A 21,125-nucleotide genomic window follows, 5' to 3' on the forward strand; every position below is an offset into this window, starting at 1 on the left:
AATGTAAAATGTCTACTCGTCGGAGTCTGATGTGGAAAACCACTCCAGACCCCTTCTACTTCAGTTGAGAAAGCTGCCTGGAGAGTGAAGGGTGATTATTGCAGCGCCAGTGCAGGGCGGCTCTGCTCCCAGCCCCCTCCTGCGAGGTGAGGAGAGGTGGGCAGGCGGCCGCATGATTCTGCCTGGCAGAGGTGTGGTCACTCAGTCATCCAGCAACAGAGCTGAGGGATCCCCTGCCCTTGCTGTGGCCCCAAGACCCATTTGCACCCCACAAATGCCACCAGCCACACCTAGAACAAAATGTTTTAATCAATTGCGTCACCCTCACTCTCCTGGGAGCAGAGCAACAAAAAGGCTCGGCTCCTGCCCCCAGAGGACAGTAAGGCTTATGTGTCTCTCCACACTGCAGGGCCCGGGCTGGGCGGGCAGGGGCAGGGGGCAGGGGGCAGGGAGAGGGGAAGTGGCGGGTGGCTCCAACTCAGGGAAGCGGAGGGGCTCTGCTGGTCCACGGGGCCGGGCCCCAGCCCCACTCCCCCCTCCCTGGCTAGAGAAAGGTCACGGCGAAGAGACAGGGGAGCAGGTCCCAGCAGCAGGAGAAGCAGCAGCAGCTGTTCCCTTCCCCAATAAATATACTTCATTACCAAGCTGGGCGAGGGGGGGAGAGGGGCTGGGGTAGGGAGGGACAGGGAGAAGCTGCCACCTGTGTTGTCTGGATTAAAGCAGAGCCGAGATGGTGCCAGCGCCCCTACCACTCTCCTCACCCCCCAGCTTCTTAAAACTGTGAAAAAGCTTTTAACATGGTCCTCCTGTCTCCAGGGCGGCTCTGAAGCCTGACTGAGAGGAGGCACCTGGCAGAGACAGGGGTGGAGGGAGGAAGGGGGGAGGAAGGGGAGGGCGGAGGGAGGCGGCTTCTCCCCAGAGGCTGCAGCTGGAGAGCTGGAGCCAAATAAGCACTGAGGGGGAGAGGGCGGGAGAGGCGGGAGGATGAACCCACCACCACCACCACGCAGCTCCTAGCTGAGCGCCAAGGGGACGGGTGGGGGGCCTGGTGAGTGGGGGTTGACCTGCTGCTGCGTCCAGTGTAAAGCTCGGGGCTGCGGAGGGGGCGGGGGCTGAGCTAGGGCCTTCCCATCTGAGTGGTTCTGGAGACCCCCTCCCCCCAGAGCAGCAGGGGACAGAGAAAAGCCATCACTTCTTTGGTCTTTGTGGCGGCTCAGCACGTGGGGCGGGCGGGAGGGTGGCAGGGCCCTTAGCGGGGAGCCCCCCTCCATGAGGATAGACCCAGCTGGGTGCTCTGGCAGAAAGGTCACAGTGAGGCCGAGGAGCGCCCCAGAGAGGAGAGTGGCTGTAGTGCTGACATGGAGAGCTGGCATGGAGGTGGGTGGGCTCCCATGCCAGGGTCCTGGAAAGAGGCCGAACCCCCAGAGGTGACCAGTGAGAGCGGGCGTGGGGCCTGCGTGCTCTGCCGTGACCAGGGCAGTGGCGTGGCCTGGCCCGCGCTGGGGGTCCCGTCCTCCCTGTGGCCCGGCCCCGACACTGTGGCTCTGGGAGGACAGGACCCGGTCCTTTACCAGGGCCTTCCCTGAAGCCCCAGGGCAGCGAGCCTTGCTGCTGGGGGAGCCCTTACTGATGGGGGTTCACTCCCTTTCCTGCTGCCGGCTGAAGGGGCGGGTGGTCCCTGAAGGCAGCTTCAGGCTGGGGCCTCCAGGGACATGGAAGTGGGAGGGGCACACTGAGGGGCTTCCGGCCCGAAGTCTGAAAGCCAGCAAGTTGTAGCGACCCCCACCCCCATTGCCAAACTAACAAAACGGGGTAGGGGAGGGGGGAGGAAGACAAACCAAACAGAACCCCCTGACTTCCTGCCCAGGCGCAGGGTCCAGCCAGTAGCAGGAGGGTCTAGCTGGGCCGGCACTGCACCTGGCCCTCAGAGCTGTCCTCGTCATCCGAGGCCCCGGCACCCCCCGCGCTGCTCAGGCCTGCGATCTGGTAGCCCATGTTGAGCAGCATCACCTCCAGGGGGTCCGCGTTCATGCGCCTCTGGTTGGCCTGGGAAGCCCCCTCCATGTCCTCCACCACTCGGCCTGTGAGGTCTTCACTCTGCAGAGAGGAGACACGCGCATGACAGGGGTGGACGTGTGGGGGACCAGCACACACCGAGGGACACAGCACCATGCGGGGTTACGGGGGGCATGTGGGGAGAAACCTGGCCGCAGGAGCCGGGACACACCGCAGGGTGGGGGAGACGGGCACTCAGGGGGGCACCTAGCTGGGGTACACACTCACGGTACACACAGGGAGGGGTATGGGATGACAAACACCAGGACATGTCGGGGGCGCAGGCTGGACACCCGGGGAGACTACAGACGCCGAGGTCCCATCGCCCCTTCCTGCTGTCATCCTCCTCCAGAGTCTCCCCCCTTCAGCCCGCACCTCAAATCACCCCCGGGACGGGAGTGACCACTAAACCTGTCTGTTGCCCACTCTAGTGGAGGGTCCACACTGTCTCTGAGTGTCTCCAGGCCTGAATGCTCCACAGAGATTTCCTCCTTTTTCTCTTGGTTTTTTTTTTTTTTTTGGAGGGGGGGCTGTAGGGGGTGCGCACCCAGTGGTGCTGTGGCTCCTACTCTGGCTCTACTCTTTTTTTTTTTTTTGCTTTTTGGGTCACAACCAGCGATACACAGGGGTTACGCCTGGCTCTACACTCAGGAATTACCCCTAGTGATGCTCAGGGGATCATACGGGATGCTGGGAATTGAACCCAGGTTGGCTGCATGCAAGGCAAACGCCCTACCCGCAGTGCTATCACTCCAGCCCCTCTGGCTCTACTCTTAAGTGCCACTCCTAGTAGAGCTGGCAAGGGGGCACGCAGTGTGGGGACTGACTCCTGCATGCCAAGCACACTCTCTCCGCCCCCTGAGCATCTCTTTTTGGTGGGTAGAGATGAATCAGGAGCAGGATTTAAACTCAGGCTCACAAGGCTTGAAGCCTGCAGGCCTGCCCCGGGGTGAGGGAGTGGCCTCCACAGAGCAGGCCTGCTGGGACCACTGCACCGTGGTAGCGAGGCACGATCTCAGGAAGTGGCCCCTTCCCTGCCCTCTTGCACGGGTGTCCCTGGCCACTGATCTGGTGTGGGAGTCTCCCTGTGACTCACTTAGGACATTCCCCTAGAAGGCAGGGGCCAAATTCAGCTCCTGACACCCCCACGCCCAGCATCTGAGCTTCCGGAAGTCCAAGGCTCAGACACATAGCCTTGGGTGCCGGGGAGGAGCGGATCCCAGCGGCGTCTAGCTTCTGCATCACTGAGTTCTCTTCCCGCTGGGAGGAGGCCCGGCCAGGTTCACCCCGACCTTCCCACGTCCTCACCTCTGGCCGGGGGTTCCAGAGCCGCACAACAGGATCGATGCCGCTGGTGGCCAGGAAGCAGTAGCTGGGGTGTGGCTGCAGGCAGTTGACAATGGACTCGTCCCCTCGGAGCACGCGGACAAGGTTGGTGGTCTCCTTTTCCCAGATGAAGAAGGAGCCGTCATCAGAGCCACTGACGATGTACTGAGCATTGCTGGCAGGGGGCAAAGGGCAGGGAGGTCAGGCGCAGGGCTCGCCGCAAGCCTGCCAGAGAGGCTGCCTGGCTCGGGTAAGCGGGAGCAGAGAACTGGTTTCCACGCAGCCCCCAGAGTCGAGGGTCTTTACCGACTCAAAACTTACATGAACGGGGTAATAATTCTCATACGGAAGGGCCTTTACTTCTCTTCAGCTGTTCTCTTAGACGGGGTCAAGAGTTGCCTGGGTCCCTCCATGGGAATTAGGAGTGATTTTCCCATGTCCCTCGATCTGTCTATCCTAGCCTCACACACTGCGGGGATGCTTGGCGGGGATCTTGGCGGAGACATTCTCCGCGCATGTTCTTGGGTCTCATCTCCCATCGGGAGCAGAACATTGGCCAGAGGAGCGGGCTGGGGTTCTGGTGTCTGAGACACAGATGGGGTCCTCCAGTCCCTCTACCTGCAGGTAGGAACCCACAACAGTCCTGAGGACTCCTGTCTCACACCCCTAGCAGAGGGAGGCTCACGCATCCAGGCAAAGAGACCAAGCGCCGGCACATGGAGACGGACAGCGTAGGAGGTGGGGGATAGAAGAAGCGGCCAGGCACTCTGCTGGATGCCTTGTGGATGACCTTGCTGGTCTCTGCATGGCCCCATGACTGAGGGTGGAGGGTTCTACTTTTTAGATGCTGAAACTGAGGCCCACAGTAGGGAGGGTGTTTGCCCTGGGGTAGAGGAGGTGCTGTGTTCTGCCCCCGAGCCCCCAACCTCCAGCTGCCAACCAAGCGGTGCCCTCTTCCTCTTCAGGGCCTCAGACCTGCCAAAGAAGTTGGCCTCCTTGATATCCGTGGTGCTGTTGCAGTGGCCACAGTAGCGGAACTGATAGTCGTAGCTGCGCTCCCGCAGCACCATCTCGTCCTCCGAGATGGAATCCTTGCGGCTCGTGCTGCGCAGGCGGACGGGGCCTCCACCAGCTCCCTTCTTCTCCTCTGGGGACAGAGAGCAGGGAGAGGTGAGGGCCCGTCCCTCTCCCCTCCCCCACTCTTGTTCCCAGCCCTGGCCCTGGGTGCGACCCAGGCAACAGCAATGCAGGGCTCCCTCTGCCCTGCCTGGCCAGCTGGGAACAACCGTGGTGAGGAAGCACGGTCGGACCCAGCTTGGGAGGATGTCCAGAGAGGCCTGATGCCTCTCCCTCTCGGCCCCCAGAAAGATGCCCGGAGCCTGGCCCAAGGTCTGCTCCGTGTAGTGAAAGGCTGCTGGGTACCAGCAAGCAAACCTTGAACGGGTGATTTTCCCAAACAGATCCTCAGCTCTCAAGGCAGGAAGGAACAAACAGATTCTCTCTGGAGGTTACTGCGGATCTCAACCGGAGCACTGGGGTGGCTAAGTGTCGTGGGTAATAAATACCACACCCATTTTCTCAACTCTTTATTGCTGCCTGCTTCAGGGCCATTACACATGTTAGTCCTTAAGCCAGGAACTCTCCCGGCCCCTCAACCCCACCCTCCACTACATTTTATATCTAGTTAGCTCTTCTCAAGCTCCTGGAGACCTCAGCATTGATGTTACTTCATCAAGCACTGCCAACAAGCCCTCTCCCATACTCCCAGACCGTGGCAGGTCCCTGTGGCACTTGTTACACTTCTTTCTCCATTGTTTGTCTGGTTCTTTCATTTGGCTCTAAAACCATGAAACCAGAAATACTAAGTATTTGTCCAAGGCCAGACTTCCAGGGTCCTGCACAGTGCCTGGCACATGGTAAAAGAGTGAAATATACTCAAGCCTCCCGCCCTAAAAAAAGGAAAAAGAAAAGAGCCGGAGAGATTGTGTAGTGGTAGGGTGCTTGCTTTGCACATGGCTGAATCAGGTTTGATCCCTGGCACCACATAATATGGTCCCCCAGCACCACCAGGACTGACCCCTGAGCACAGAGCCAGGAATAAGCCCTAAGCACCACGGCTGGGTGTGGCTCAAAAACCAAAAAAGAAAAAGTAAAACCAACGGCTTGGTTAGTTCATGGGAAATGTGTGAAACGTACTGGTTAGCATATTTCACGCTAGTAGCTGCAAAAAAGAGAGGGTCCGACACTTTTCCAGCCTGCTCTGCAGTGCTCCAAGGTGATGTGGACAGAGCTTCAAATTCTTTCTCTGCAGGTCAGACAGCAGGCTGAGAGATGTGCTTCGCCCAAGGTCACGTGGATATTGCATGTCAGAGCCAAGATTGCAAGCTGCGGCTCCCTGCTGTGTACCGGAGGCATTTCTATCGCCCAGGACTCCTGCTTCTGGTATAGGCAGGCACACCGGGACTGTCCCCACAGAGCAGACAGGGCCCTAAGTTTATACTCAGGTGAGAAGACCCCGCTAGAGTCGACAGCTTGCCTGAGCCCAGCTCACCCTTCCCCTGGGCCCGGGGCACTCCACTGGGTGCTTTCGACATGCTTCTGTTCAACCCTCCAGTCTCTGGACAGCAAATGCTGGCCCCTGTTGCAGGGGAGCAGAGGGAATCTCTCAGAGAGCGGGAGACTGTCTCCAGGTCACCTGGTTTCTGAGAAGCATCGAAACCCAGGACCCCCCCAACCTGAGAATCGCATCCTCTTCAGAAAGTCAGAAAGCGTGTAGACCGGCCCTCCCAGGCCTACTCACCGCCATCATTTTTGGAGAAGAGGGCAGCGGTGATGTCACGGCCCAGAGCATCACAGGCACTGCTGTGGGCCTGCTCTGGGAACTTCCCCTTGAAGTCATCCAGGCACTCCAGGGCCTCAGCGACGTACTTGAGCTCAAAGAGGCAGCGGGCGAGGCGGAAGTGCGCCTTCAGGTGGCACGGGTTCAAGGAGATGGCCTTGAGGCAGTCTCTCAGAGCGTCGTAGTGGTCGCCATCCCTGAGAAGGCCAGTGACTGTGGTCAGGAGGTAGGGCAGCAGGCAAGGAGTCCCCACTCAGTCCCAGTTTCCTGTGGTCACCAGAGCCCGCCTCTGACCAAGAGCAAGGGGTTCCTTGCACCGAAGAAAACCCTGGCGCAGCAAGGCCTCGCTTCCCAGAAGACAGAGTGTGTTAAGGAAACCGGCCAGGAAGCCTGAGGGCTTAGGTAGGGTGGGGGTGGAGGGGCGGCTGGAAGCTGCGTGTACGGCAAAGACCAGTGTTGGGCTGCCCTCTGCTGGACCCAGAGTGTAACTGTGCAGAGCTCGCCCCAGGCGCCTGCAGCGCTGCAGCACAAGTGCTGGCATTGTGCCCGCTTCAGCCCTCCTTCTCACTTCCTCCATGCACCTCCTAAAATCCCTCCCGGCTGGCCTTCAAAGTCACGTCCCAGGCCGGCGCCCTCAAGGACAGCTCGGAGGTCTGGGGAGGCCAGAAGCGCCAGGCTGGGGGCTCGGGGCCTGACCAACAGGCAGCAAGCCGAGCTGCTCCCGCGCTGTCCTGGCCCACTGATCCACAGCAGCTGTGGCCTGTACCTCCTGGGGCTGGAGGAGGGGGTCTGACAGTCTGGCAGAGTCAGCTCGATGGAAGCTGATGGCGGAGCGGATATACACCAGGAGATCCAAATCAGCCCTACTCACTCCTCCAGTCTCCTAAGGCAAGGATGCAGGGAAGGAGAACGGTGCTTTTTGGAGGAGGACTAAGTGGGGGTGGGGGTGGGGGTGAGAGTCAAGGAAAAGCCTCCTCCTTCCCCTGCCTGTGCCCGTACACGGGGTCACACTCCCCCAGCGCGCTGCTTCCACCTCTCAAGGGGAGGGCTGGACGGTCACGGGGCTGCTTCTCTTCTGGGAGTGCTGTTTCGTCCCGCTGGGCTAAGGTGGCCTGAGACCCAACTGTGCCAAGCAGCACTCAGAGGGCTGATGGCCTTTCCGCTTGGGCACTGCTCACAGCCCTCCTACACAGGCCAAAGCAGGCGTGACAGGGCCAGTGTCCTCCTGACCGCCACCCTGAGAGCGAGCAGCCGGCTCTCCAGCAGCCAGGCCCAGCCAGGCACAGGCGGATCAGCCAGTGTGGGGGCAGACAGGAAACGGCGCTTCGATGGCGCGGCCTGCGTCAGAATGAGCGGCTGTGACGAAGGAGCAGGCGCTGCCTGGAAACCCAATTACTGCCAGCAAGGTGCCCCTCGGAGTTCCTGGGAGACCTAGATCAGAGACCAGCCAGCAGCCCGGGGGTGACAACTCCCACTGCATCCAAGGAACAGATGGCAGCCCTGGGGAGACTGGCCTGGGACAGACTGTGACATTCTAGGGGTCACTGGCAGGCATGGGGGGAAGGGGAGTGAGCAGGCTGGCCCTGGGGCTCACCCACCTAGACTCGCTGCCAGATCAATCTCCCTGAGAGGACGCCCTCAGCACCATCCCTCAACAGCTTAAAACTCCTCAGCAGTTGCCCATCACCCACTGAACTGAGGCCAGAACGCCACCGCTCTGCATTCCGAGTCCTTTCCGGGCCAGCCCCAGGCTACCTCCTAGACTCATCTCCTGCCAGTCCCTGCCCGAACCCACTGCTTCAGCCAAATGGCCTGTTGTTCAGCAAACCAGCAATTCACTCAGTCCCCTGCCCCCACCCCCCAATATCATCTCCCTGGGAAAGGCTCCCCGCACTGTCTCCTTCCTCCTTTCATCCCTGACCCCCCAACATTCTCTGACTACACCTGCCCACACTTAATGCCCATTCAGATGCCCCATCTCCCTGATGCTTCCCTGATCCACGGCTGAAGCCATCACCCATTTTTTCCTGAGGGAGACCCACAACACTTGACCTGACCGTTCAGACTTGCTGCTTCTCCTCCTGCCTCTCTGCTGGCCACTGCCCAAGAGGTGGGTGCTCTGAAGCACAGCAGTGACAAGGCTTTGTGTCCCGAGTATGCCATACACGGGGAGAGTTCAGAGACCAGACTGAGGACACACAGGGACAGAAAGCAGCTCTCAGCATGGCGCCTGGACAGGGACCACTGTGCCCCACCCCAGTGTTGGGCGGGGACCCTGAAACCCTCACCTCCTGGGCCTGGCTGCCCCCTGGGCCCGTGGCACGCGCCTGCTGCCTGACCTAAGGTCTGAGGGGCAGTGTGTTCCTAAGCCCCCCTTTACCATTCTGCTATCTTGGGTGGTTTTCTTAAGTCTCCCTCTCTGGCCTGCCTCGCTGCAGCCAGACGATGGCACACCAGCTGGCCTGTCTGTCTGGGCAGAGCCGACGGATGCCAGACGGAGCAGAAATGGCTGTGGGCCCAGCTCTATCCATCTCCAGTCCTGGCCCAGGCTGGGGGAGGGGGGCCTGCTTGCCTGCTGGTGCAGCAGGCAGAAGGGCTGGGGGCCCTGATGGACTCCAAAGAGAAGGGATTCTTTAGGGTCCTGGATCTACCCCTTTGTCACCAGCCACTAGTTCTCAGTACAACCCAGAACTGGCTGGAGATCTCGAGATTCATGTTTGGTCCAAAGGGGCTGAACACACAGGAAAGCAAACTACAAGATCAATGACTACAGAATCATTCCACACACAAATCAACTGAATTCACCACACATCTTATTTCCATCTAGCAAAATTCACTTCTTCAAAGACCAATCTGAGACCCCCATTTCATGCAATTCTGGTGGCCACGGCACTCTGACAAAGCACCATGTGGAAGAGCCTTGTGAATCTGAGAAGCTGAGAGCTTTCTTGCTGCTTGAGATGACTGAGGAGTACGTGGGGCGAGGGCCAGCCCTGAAGTCAGGATGAGAGACCTGGGCAGAAGCTCCCACACTGCACCACCCCCCTCCCCACATGCGGCAGTAACTCAGCCCCGTGAGGCCTCCTGCCTTCATCCCTGACCTGGCGCAGGCCCACTCACCACTTGCGCTTCATGTAAGCAGCTGCTCGATTTCCATAGAGCATGGCGTTGTGAGGGGCCCTCTGCACAGCCTTGCTGTAGAGCTGAATGGCCTGGGTCCACTGCTGGCAGGCAAAGGCCTCATTGGCCTGCTGTTTCACACGCTCCAGGTCTGGGGGCAGCTCTACCTGCGGGCTGAGGAGAAGCAGCGCAGAATCGAGTCCGATCCCAAGGGAAGCACAGTCCCTCAGGAAGTCAGGAGGGTCCTGCCTGAGGGCTTTCCTGGTTTGCCTTGGCTTGTGGGATGTGCATGGCCATCGAGCAGAGGGGACCACCCTCATCCCTGCCTGGGCTTCCACGGATTCTAAGTCAGTGGAAAGGCGGAGGAGCAGAAACCAGGTTGTCCGAGCTGGTAATTCTCATTCAAGCTCCTGGGTGTGAGAGTCACAGACACCACCTGCCACACTCTGAGCCAGACCTATGACCACCAGCCCGCTCCACGGGGAATTCTGTTTCTCTCAGGGCTGGAGGCTTTGAGCACTTCTGTATCCCAAGCCAGTGCAGGACGCAGCTGAGAATAGAGGTGAGAAGATGTGACGAGATGGAGGAGGTCATGTGGGGGGAAGCCCATCAGGCGGGAGTCCAGGCTGCAGCTGGGATGCCTGGCTCCAGAGGCTGAGCATGGCCAGAGTCCCACAGGTGGGAGTGGCACTGGGACCACCAGTCACACTGCAAGGACCTCACTGTCCTGCTCGCCTGACTCAAAGGGATGCCTCTGTGTGTGTGTGTGTGGAGGGGGGGATTGAGGGAGAGGACGCTGGTGCTTCCTCCAGTCCCTGTGGTGTAACCAGGGCTGGCAGGAGGAACAAGTCAGGCTGGCCTCACCTGACATGCCCCCGACTCTCCGGCAGTCGAAAGCCATTGCTGTGGAGGTGCAGGCCATTGGAGACGCCGTTGGACACGCCGTTGGTGGCCATCTTGCCATTCTGAACTTCTGGCAGGGGGTGGGGAGAAAGGAACAGTGATAGTTTGGGAGAGGCTCGAACCTGCCTTCGCAGACCTCCAGCTCCCCTCACAGGTCTCAAGGGCTTGGGGTGCTGCTCCCCTCCCAGGAAGCCAGTTCTGCTGGCCAGGCTGGAGAGAAAAGCCTGTGCGCCCTCTGCTGGCTGAAGAGACACAGCGTCAGTGGGCACTGCCCTTGGGAAGCGTCGGGGGTAGGAGGTGGGGGTGAGGAAGTACCCAAATCAGTGCTGGGTCCAGGAAGAAGGCACTGAGGAGATTGATCCAGGATGGGCAGTGAAGAACAACTGCCTCAGGTCCTCATGAGAAAAGTCCAGGGGAGAGCTGGCATTATTATTATTATTATTTTAATTTTCAGAGAGAAGTGTAAAGGGCGGTAAGGCCAACACTCTCAGTCTCTCAGAATTACTGCTACCGTCCTTCTTACTGCACGGACAGTGCCACACAAGTAGGAAAACCGACTTCTTCCAGGGAATCTGAGCCACAGCACAAGGGGGCAGTTTCCTCAGCCGAGGCAGCACGCGCGCACGCTCCCCAGCAGAGACGCCAGGAGGAAGAACTTACCCCCTGAGGAATGGCATTTTCTGGGCAAGAGGAAGGTATACGGCCGCTGCTTGTAAGTCAGGTCAAACAAATAGACCTAGAGCGGGGGGCCAAGAGGAGAGACGAAGGCTGTGAGGTGAGGAGGCGGCTGGGGCGCAGGGAGTCAGCCCAGAGGCCCGCTGAGCATGCTCTGCATCAAGAAGCCCCGGCCCTGATCCCAAGCACTGTGCTGGGAGTAGCCTTCCTCCACCCCCGTCCTGGGCCCACCCTGAGGAAAAAAAAAAGAAAAGTGGCTGGATCCTGGGCCAGGTTTGGTGGTCTGCAGGAGGGAACACAGTGGGCATTCAGCATGAGCCACTGACGGAGACTTGGAGGGGTTTCTGAGGAGCAAACCTCAGAGGGGAAATCTCCCCAGTGAGACAAGGCTGGTCTGGGGAGGGTGGATTACTTAATTTCAGTCATGAATTAAAATCAATTGTTTAAAATAAGAAGGTCCTCCTTGGTTACAGCCCAAAGTGTCATTTTACAGATGGGAAAACAGAAGCCTCAGAGGACAGCAGTGTCCCCAAAGTGACACTGCTGGGAACTTCCCTTTGTGAATTTTATTATAAATGAACATTGAATGAATTCTTACTTTGCTCCAGAAACTCTGCTGAGTATTTACTATGATTTATTTCATCCTATAAACTACCCCACGAAGAGAGACAATTATCATTACTCCCTCCACACATGAACAAATAGGCTCAGAGTGTAAGGGTTTTTTCTTTTCCCTTCAGTTTTTGGGTCACACTTGGTGATGCTCAGGGGTAACTCCTGGCTCTGCACTCAGAAATTACTCTAGGCGGAGCTTGGGGTCATATGGAATTCTGGGGATTGAACCTGGGAAGGGTGTGTACAAGGACCGAACTTGCTGGAACTTGCTCCAGCCCCTTTTTAGAGTCTAAGTGTTATCCAGGGCCATAAAAGTATCATGAAGCATCACCAGGGCCCAGCACCAAGTGTGTCTGAGCCATTCTGTTAAGACCGCCTGACTCACTGCCCATCCGTAGGCCACCTCTGGCCAGGTGACGGCTTAGCTTTCTGGAGCCAGTGCCCTTTTCTGAACTGGGACGCTTGCCGACTCTCCATCCCATTTCTTCTACGCATGCTCACACCTGATCTCCTAATGGCATAACTACGTCACTCTCCTTAACTACGCATGCCTCTCCTTACTCTTGGGTGGACCTTATTTTGTACACATCCTCCTTAAGTGGATGTAAAGGAAAAGCTCAGGATGGAGTGCTTGTAGGATAAATGAGTTTATATAAAACTTACTAATTAACCTGATTGAGAGCACACACAGTGAACATTACCAAGGAACCTCTCCTGGCTGCTGGCTACGGGGCGACGGTGGGGAGAAGCCGTCCCGGGCAGTGCCGCATACCTGCTCCCCACCCATGTTGACTAGCAGCTCCGTGCCGTTGGGGCTGAAGGTCACGTAGGTGGCCACCAGCACTCGAAGACGGTTGTTATAGTCAGGCATCTTCACTGGCAAGTGCCCTGCAGGGAAGGGCCCAGTCACCTTAAGCCGTGGCTCCCAAGAGTGCCTCTCCTGCCGCTCCCCCACCCCGCCATGGTGAGGGAGTAGTATGAAGTCAGATAAAGGATGATAGCAATCACTGTCACGAAAGCATTTAAAATTAAGCCCTCAGTCAAATATGCGGGCCAACTGCTTCAGATGTTTTAACTCACTTTGTTATTATGATCTCATTTTACAGGAAAGAATTTAAGACTCATCAAGATAAGCAATTTACCAAAGGTCAGATGATGACTGAACAATGGCAGTCAGGATCAAAGGCCAGATATGCCTGACTCGGAAACGCTGGCTCCTGACCGCCACTGCTTGCTGCCTCCTAGGATGCCCTGTAGGAGTTCAGCGTCCAGCAAGAAACAGAGCCATAGGCGAGCTGCAGCCTACCTGCTACATAATACTGGGCTGCACCATCTGGAAGGGGCTTCTGCCGGTCACAGAAGGTGTGCACACCGGCCGAAGGACTCTGCTTCATGCTTTTCCTGATGAGAAGGAAAAGGTCAGGGCCCCAGAACACCCCCTACAGGAAACTCTAAGATTATGTCCCTGAAGCAGAGAGGTATCGTGCTTCCTTACCTCAACAAGCCCAGGGGTCTAAGAACTAGACTTGTGAATGCAAACTTCAGAGCATGATGGGGCTTTACACCAAGATCAGGTTTCCTGTCCTGGTCCTCATGATCACCCTTTGCTCTCCATTTGACAGAGGAAGACACTAAAGCTCAAGTCCCCCTCCAACTCATTAATACAGAGGGTTCCCAAGTCCACTAATGAGAGTAAAGCAGGTCAGACACTCCTGCACCTGTCCAGGTGTGCGCTAAAAACCCAGGCTGGCAGGGCCGCTCAGGACTGGACTTTGATGGAGGTGCTGAGCACATTCTACTTTCGATTAAAAAAAAAGAGAGAGATTTTAGTCCTATACTAAGATATAAGTACCTCCCAAGCTGGGGAGTTTCTTTTTTACTTTCCAATAAACTTTTCTATCTTCTAAAAAAAAAAGAATAAAATAAGATGACATGTACAAGGTTATAACTATACAAATATTCACAGTAAAAGCATAGGCAAAAAATACTATACACTGATTTTTCTCAGCTGATAGAACACAGGTCATTCATTGTACTTTCTGTATTTTCCAAAATAAATATACATTAAAAATTTTAAGGTCCACAAATTAAAAGAACAAAAACAAAACAAAACAAAACAAAAAACCCCACAAACCTCCCTTAAAAACAAAAGGGGCTGTCAATGAGAGTAAAGAAAATGCCGGTGGGGCTGGAGCCCTTCATACCTGTGGTTGTGGATCATGCGAATATCGTACAGCCTCACGAAGGGCCCGCTGGCCCCCACCGCCAGGCAGTTGTTATCCTGGGGGTTGACAGTGAGGCACTTGGCCTCCACCAACTGGCCACAGTACTCTGTCAGGTCAATCAGCACCTCCGAGTGCTTGCTGTTCTCCCGAAGGTCATACTGGCTGTGAGAGAGGACACAGTGAGGGGACTGGGGGGCAAATCCTTACGTGAAAGGCAGAGGAGGAATGAAGCCTTGTGATACCAGGGCTTGGGAGGGAATTTGGAACCGTTAGTAAAAGATAAGAACACCAAAAGAATCTCATACCTTCTGTTTTGTTGTAGCATACTTCTTCTAAGGTTGATACTACTAGAACCATTTTCAACAACATATCAGTATTACTGGGGCAGGAGAGATAGTACAGTGGATAGGGTGCTTGCCTTGTATGGGGCTGACCTGGTTTTTAATCCCCAACACCTCATACAGTCCCCTGAGCCCACCGGGAGTGATTCCTGAGCAAGGAGTAAGTTCTGAACACTGTTGGGTGTGGCCCAAACCTCCCCCACAAAAACAAAATAAAACAAACAACCAAAAACACAACCCAAACCAACCCCCTCCAAAAAAACCCAAAAAAACAAAAAAACACCCATATACTGTATTACTACAGTATTACTACAACTCATGTACAATTACTACTGATTACTAACACTTTGAAATTGCTTTGTTTCCAGTATTTTCCTGAGTATTGTACAAGTTAAGTCCTCATCCACCTTAGGTACCACTACAATAATGAAACTTAACTGAGTTAAATAACCTGCCTAGAATGGCACTGCTAGTAAATATCCTAAGATCGTGTTTTAATAACGATACTTTGCTTCTTTTGAAAAATTTCTTAGAAGTAAAAATTTTCCAGGCTGGCCGCTTGCCTTGTACATGGCAGATCTGGGGATTTAATCCCCTTTACCCCCTTGCCCCCTGTGGGTCCCCACCCCCCTCGCCAGGAGTGATCCCTGAGAGCAAAGCCAGGGATAAGCCCTGGGCATCAGTGGGTATGACCCAAAAACCAAAAACAAACAGAGGAATAAACATAATTTTTATAGGTGGTGCTGCTGGTGACGAGAGGGCAGGAGGGGGAGGGTGCGGCCATGTGTGTGGTTCTGGGAATCTGACTCAGACTCAGGCCCTGCCAGGCACTGCTCTGCTCCTCGACCTATAGCATGGCCTTCAGCTCCTTAATTCCATTCCTCACTTACTTTTCTTTCAGGAAACAAAAGAATCATGGAGGTGACAGAGAAGACAATCTAGTGGTAAATTAAGAGCTACCTAGAAACACCAGGTGCTGAAAGATGCCCAGGAGTCCCATGCGGGCGGTAAAGACTGTGCTGAATTATCTGCCTGGCTGTGCACTGCCATCCTTGCAGCCAGGGAACACACAGGATTCAGGGAGCCGAGAGGACTTTCTCCATGTGCTTCCCCACCCTTGCCTAGGCCTCTGCATTTATCTCTCCACTGTTTACCTTATCTCTCTAAACCATCCTCACCAGATTGCTCTTTCAGAATGATTTTTCTTGTTTTTTTTTGGGGGGGAGGGTGGTTTATTTCTGGTGGGCTTAGGTGATCAGATGGGATGCCGGGATCTGCTGGGTTAGCTGTATGCAAGGCAAACATCCTACCTACTATAGTCTTGCTGAAGTCTCCTCAAAAACAGTTTTCACCACATCATTTCCTGTTCTGAAAATCAGAGGCTCCTCAATACTCCTATCATTTTGTCACATCCAGCAGTATTGAGGGCTACTCTGGACTCTGGGTTCTGGGAACCACTGGTATTGGAGAATCTAATTTGAGTTGATCACGTGCAAGGGAGGTGCTTTAACTTACTTTCATACTATCTCTCTGGCCCTGGAGAACCTGATGCTTAGGCTGGTCTTATGATAGTAAGGCACAGAAAATCCCAGATACTTCCCAACCCACAAATAGCCCAGTGTGAAAGTCCAGAGGAGGCAAGGACTGTGCACCCAAAGGTCAGCAGGCCTGAACACAGTGCAGGAGCAGGTAAAGTGGGGTAGGGCGGGGGAGAAAGGAAGAGTGGACTAAACAATGTTCCACACTGAGTATATCACAGACAACTGCCCTGGGCACACAAATGTGGCAAGAACTGCTGAAGGAAAGGAGCCTGGCCGTGGAAAGTAGCAGCAGAGGCAGATGGACAGAGGCAGAGGACCTGGGAGTGGGGGGTCGGGGGGAGCAGGAGAGGCATCGACCCCCTCCTGCTTCAGGCCCTTACCGGATAAGCCCGTCCTCAGCAGCACTCCAGAATGTGTTGGGCCACATAGGCGCCGTGGCAATGCGCTTCACTCGGTTTGTGTGGTCTCCAAACATGTGGATGGTCTCCTTTACAGTCAGATCGTGGACATGCACCTTGGAGTCAGCTGCCCCCGTGATCAAGATTCGGTCCCCAGCGTGAGGCAGGAACTGCTCCAGAGAGATTGAAGGAGGGAAAAGCAGGAGGTGTGGGGCAGGGTTGGCTACAGATGGAGACTAGTCTGGGGGTGAGCGTCTCTGTCCCTCTCCACACCCGGGGAGAAAAGCAACCCATTCAAAATAGTCTATGAAGAAAACGAGATCCAGAGCATGAGCTCAAGATTATGTTTCAGTTTGCCTACACACCAAAAGCCAGAACTGGCACAGATAATACCTGTACAGGAAGACCTTAGGAACTTTTCCCTTTTGTTTTGGGGACACATATTGTGGTGTTCGGGGGGTAATTCCTGGGTCTGTACTTGGGGGTTATTCCTAGTGATATTATTCTAGGAATCATGCAGTTCTGGGGACAAACTCAGGTGGAGCTATTTCTCTGCCCCCCTCTTTATTTCCTTTCCTTTTATGCCCCTTCTCCCCACATGGGGAACCTCACTTCAACCACTGCTCACATCGCTGCTGTGAGTCTGTAATAAGCTCTGGCCACAGGACATTTGCTAGGGCCCTTTCGTATGGAAGGACCCAAGGTAGGCTCCATGGCATCTCCTGCCCATTCTGTCCTTATGTGGAAGCCCATTCTCTGGGAACGCGCTACCCTGAACTTGCGGAGGTCCCTGTGAGGGCTGCAGATGGCCTGAGTCGCAGATCTTTTCAAGGGACATGTGATAGAGTGCCATGACACCCTCAGCTCATGACCCCACCTTACCTTTACCCTATGCATCACTCTTAATTTTTTCATTTTGGGGGCCACACCCAGCAGTGCTCAGGGGTTATTCCTGGCTCTGCACTCAGGGATCACTCCTGGTGGTGCTTGGAGGACCATATGGGATGCCAGGGATCAAACCAAGGTTGGCCATGTGCAAGGCAAACACCCTACCTGCTGTATTATCATTTTGGTCCCCTCTTTTTATCTTAATGGAAAACTTGATTCCAATACACAACAAAAGTGAGTACCGGTGCAGGAGGCATCATGCAACACTTAACTAGCTGAAATTCCACTTGACTTTACATGTGCACATAAGAGCGACAATTCACTTCTCCAACACACATTTCTCTAACGGAACTGCAGGTCAAGGGACAGAGGAACAGAATTTAATCACCTATAGGGACAACTAATAATGTCCAATCCTATCTGGAGACAGTATACTCCCTGTTAGAAATAAATAGATGAATTCTTACTAAGAATTTGTGGCACCACAAGCACCTCTGGGAGTGACCCCTGAACCCCTAGAGGAGAACAGGCCTTCTCCTCTCAGCAACCCAGGTATGCAACCAACACCCCTGCCCTCACCCCCACCTGCCACCACGCGGGTTCACTCCCAAAGTAATCTGTACCCCAAGCCTCACACGTTGTAGCTGCCACTAGGGGGAGCTCATGGGTTAAATAAAGAGTCATTTCACTTGGAAAGGAATCCTCTTCCATAGTATCATTATTATTTTGTTTCTTTTGTTTTGGGGCCATACTTCAGGGCTTACTCCTGACTGCACGCAGGAATCACTTCGGTTGGTTCTTGGGGGACATTCTGTGGTGCTGGGGACCAAACCAGCATCAGCACATGCAAGCATTTTACCTGCCTTACTATGTCCCTTGTTACAGTAACAAGTCTCACAATGGAGAGTTACTGGTGCCCGCTGGAGCAAATCGAACAACGGGAGGACAGTGCTACAGTGCTACTATCTCCCTGGCATCCCAATCCATTCCACATTATTTTTATACAATAGGAGAAAGGCCTATGAATATAAATACTTGGTCCAATGGTTAGCAAGCATCTAAGTCACTGCCAAATTCTAGTCTCTGAACTCAAACAATTATAGTTATCTCAAGGAACTCTAACTCTAACACATTATTAATTTTGTGGACTATTTTTTAAAAATTAAATTATTTATTTATTTATTCATAAGTATTGGTTTATACTCAGCTACTTCCTCTTGCAGATGACTAAGTGGACTCAGAGATGCCAGGTGATTTCTTAAATCACAGATCTCCCTTGGGGCCGGAGCCATAGTGCAGCAGCTTGGGCACTTGGCCATATGGTCCCCAAACTCTCCAGGAGTGACTCCTGAGCACAGAGTCAAGAGTAAGCGCTTGGCACCGCCAGGTGTGGCTCCCAAACTAAAAACAAAAAAAAAAACAAAACACCCAAATCACAAGGTTCCCAAGAGGCAGGTGAGCTGGGGTGTCAAATGGGGGTCTGACTGCTCTCTGAAGTCCTGCCCAGAACCAAACCCGCCCCCCGCCCATGCACACAGATCAGCTCTCCGGGAGCCAGTCTCCTGGCTCTGAGAGAAGAAGCCAACCGTGGAAGGGATGGGGTGGTGTCAGTGACTCCGAGAGGCACCAGATATACCCACTCACTGCTCAGAGGACTCTCCCGCTTACCTTGACAGAGAAGATATTTGCAGTGTGGCCTGTGTGCATGGAGAGCAGCTTCTTGTGGTGCAGTGGGTCCCACACAATCGTGTGCTGGTCATCGGAGCCAGAGGCCAGCAAGCTGCAAGCAAAGTGAGGGGCTCGAACTCTCCCCAAGTTCCGAGCCGCCTCCCTCCTCCTTTTCTTACACCCCCACTGATGAGGAAGAGTTAGGCAGTATAGAACTTGAACAGTAGATGTCACAGGATTTCAAGTTTTTTTTTTTTTTCTTTTTGGGTCACAGCTGGCAATGCACAGGGGTTACTCCTGGCTCTGCACTCAGGAATCACCCCCAGCGGTGCTCAGAGGACCATATGGGATGCTGGGAATCGAATCCGAGTCGGCAGCGTGCAAGGCAAACGCCCTACCCGCTGTACTATTGCTCCAGCCCCAATTTCAGGTTATTTTTTAAACATTAGTTGAGAATCTTCTGTTCTGCTTTGAGAATTTATCATTATTCCTTAAGGACATTGGTTCATTAATTAAAAAAAAGGAGGGGTTGGTTGGTCAATTGACCTTCTATGTGTCTAAGACTCACTGTTGAACTGTGTTTTGGTAATGACACAAACAGCAAAGAGCAACAATGGCCTGAGTTGACTCTTTAATGTTGCTCTATTAAGAACAAGGACAATTCTTGGGGCTGGAGAGAACACAGCAGGTAGGGCGTTTGCCTTGCACGCGGTCGACCCGGGTTCAAATCCCAGCATCCCATATGGTCCCCTGAGCACAGCCAGGGGTAATTCCTGAGTGCAGAGCCAGGAGTAACCCCTGTGCATCGCCAGGTGTGACCCAAAAAGCCAAAAAAAAAAAAAAACTTAAAAAAAAAAAAAGAACAAGGACAATTCTCTTCGCCCAGCATTCCGACTCTTCCTTCCATATCTTCGAGGTGCCATAGCTCATACTTACTCTCCTTTCTCATTCCATTCCAGACAGTTGACACAACCTGAGTGACCCTGGTGAAGTAAATGGGAAGGAACAAGAGAATCAGTTAAATGTTCTTCTGGGGAACTTAACATTAAGAAGCAGAATTGAACAGGAAACCTAACCTTACCATCTGTGATGCTTTCCAGGTGCAGAGGAGTGACCAAAACTAAAGTGAGCTGCCTGGCATCTTACAATATATGAAGCTCTGCACTTAGGAATTATTCCTGGCAATGCTTAAGGGACTATATGGGATGCCGGGGATCGAACATGGGTTGGCAGTGTGTAAGGCAAACACCCTACTGTACTATTGCTCCGGCCCTCTATGAAGTACTTTCATGGTCATAATCTCACTGGATAACTGAATGCTCTGAGCCATTAAGGGCAGGTTTCATGGATCATAGTTTTTAGATACATAAACTGAAGTGTAGATAATAGTGAGTGATTAAAGTGAGATCCAAGCCAATTTTGCCTCTTACCATACATCCCTCAGCCCCAGAAAATTAGCCCAGAGGAGCAACTGACCCAAAGGCAACCAATTAATTAGAAGGCTGCACTTTAATTCATTTGGCGTATATAAAATTTATTAAGTATCCACTCCATATTCATCTCATGCCAGTTACTGTTCAGATGCTGGGGGCTACATTAGCATACAAAACAAAGTCCCTCATCTTCTGGAACTTGTTTCAAGTAGATGGAGTCTGCTCTAGTAAGATAAATTGGGTGACAGTCTGCGCATAGGAACATTACATGTAGTGTGTGTGTGTGTGTGTGTGTGTGTGTGTGTGTGAGTGTGCGAGTGTATCTGAGTGTGTCTGAGTTTGTGCTTGCAAACTTCCTCAATATAGAGGATCCCAAATGACTGCTATGGTGTTTACAAAAAGCTGGGCACAGTGCTCACAGAATGATGATATCCTCCAGTCATCCACCTCGTGACCCTCTGGAATCTAAGAATATGTAATGGTACAGAACTAAAAAATAAGAGTGCAGTGAAGATCCTTGAGATCAGGAGATCACCCTAGATTATCCACATGGGCCTAATATAATCACACCAGTCATTCAAATCAGAAGGCTTCCCTTGGCCCAAGAAAACTAGAGTGATGCCAGTTAAAATGTGGCTCAGTTGTAGAGCACTTGCCTTGCATGTGTGAGGTTCTGGGTTTGATTTCTGGCACTGCATGGTACTCTGAGCACTGTAGGGGTAACCCTGAGCATAGAGCCTAAAGTTAATCCCCAGTAACCTCAAATATATATCCCCCAACAAAATGAAATTATTTTCCCCACACTTGTCAAAAGTATTTTATGAAAAAGAATTGTTATTAAGAAAATTCAATATTAATGTTATTAAATTCAATATTAATTTATGCCCTCAAAAACTGACTGAAAGAGAATAGCTGCATCAGAGAAAAACAGGTAGCTACTGACAATCCTTTAGAGCAAAAGTAAGTTGCCAGCCTTGCTTCAGAGATTCATAAACAAATCTCTAAAGAGATCAGAAGCCACAACTAACCTCAGACCTGTTCAAGGCCGTACAAATAGGATATACTGGAGGAGGGTGGGTTTGCAGTGCCCACCCAACA

General features: G+C 53.5%; 1 protein-coding gene across 1 annotated transcript in view; it reads right to left on the reverse strand.

Moving 5' to 3' along the window:
* Positions 1 to 285: 285 nt before the first annotated feature.
* Positions 286 to 21,125, reverse strand: part of WDTC1 (WD and tetratricopeptide repeats 1) — a 64,192-nt gene continuing 43,352 nt past the window's right edge. The window contains exons 4-16 of the mRNA XM_004603488.2: positions 19,531 to 19,577; positions 18,595 to 18,706; positions 16,021 to 16,208; positions 13,738 to 13,920; positions 12,840 to 12,934; positions 12,306 to 12,421; positions 10,904 to 10,979; positions 10,205 to 10,313; positions 9,341 to 9,514; positions 6,182 to 6,417; positions 4,357 to 4,528; positions 3,364 to 3,556; positions 286 to 2,097 (exon numbers count right to left, since the gene is read on the reverse strand). Coding sequence (XP_004603545.1) covers positions 1,897 to 2,097; positions 3,364 to 3,556; positions 4,357 to 4,528; positions 6,182 to 6,417; positions 9,341 to 9,514; positions 10,205 to 10,313; positions 10,904 to 10,979; positions 12,306 to 12,421; positions 12,840 to 12,934; positions 13,738 to 13,920; positions 16,021 to 16,208; positions 18,595 to 18,706; positions 19,531 to 19,577 — 1,902 coding nt within the window. The 3' untranslated portion in view covers positions 286 to 1,896. The remainder of the gene's footprint in view (positions 2,098 to 3,363; positions 3,557 to 4,356; positions 4,529 to 6,181; positions 6,418 to 9,340; positions 9,515 to 10,204; positions 10,314 to 10,903; positions 10,980 to 12,305; positions 12,422 to 12,839; positions 12,935 to 13,737; positions 13,921 to 16,020; positions 16,209 to 18,594; positions 18,707 to 19,530; positions 19,578 to 21,125) is intronic.

The sequence above is a fragment of the Sorex araneus genome, chromosome 5, assembly GCF_027595985.1.
Source record: "Sorex araneus isolate mSorAra2 chromosome 5, mSorAra2.pri, whole genome shotgun sequence".
NCBI classification, from domain to species: domain Eukaryota; kingdom Metazoa; phylum Chordata; class Mammalia; order Eulipotyphla; family Soricidae; genus Sorex; species Sorex araneus.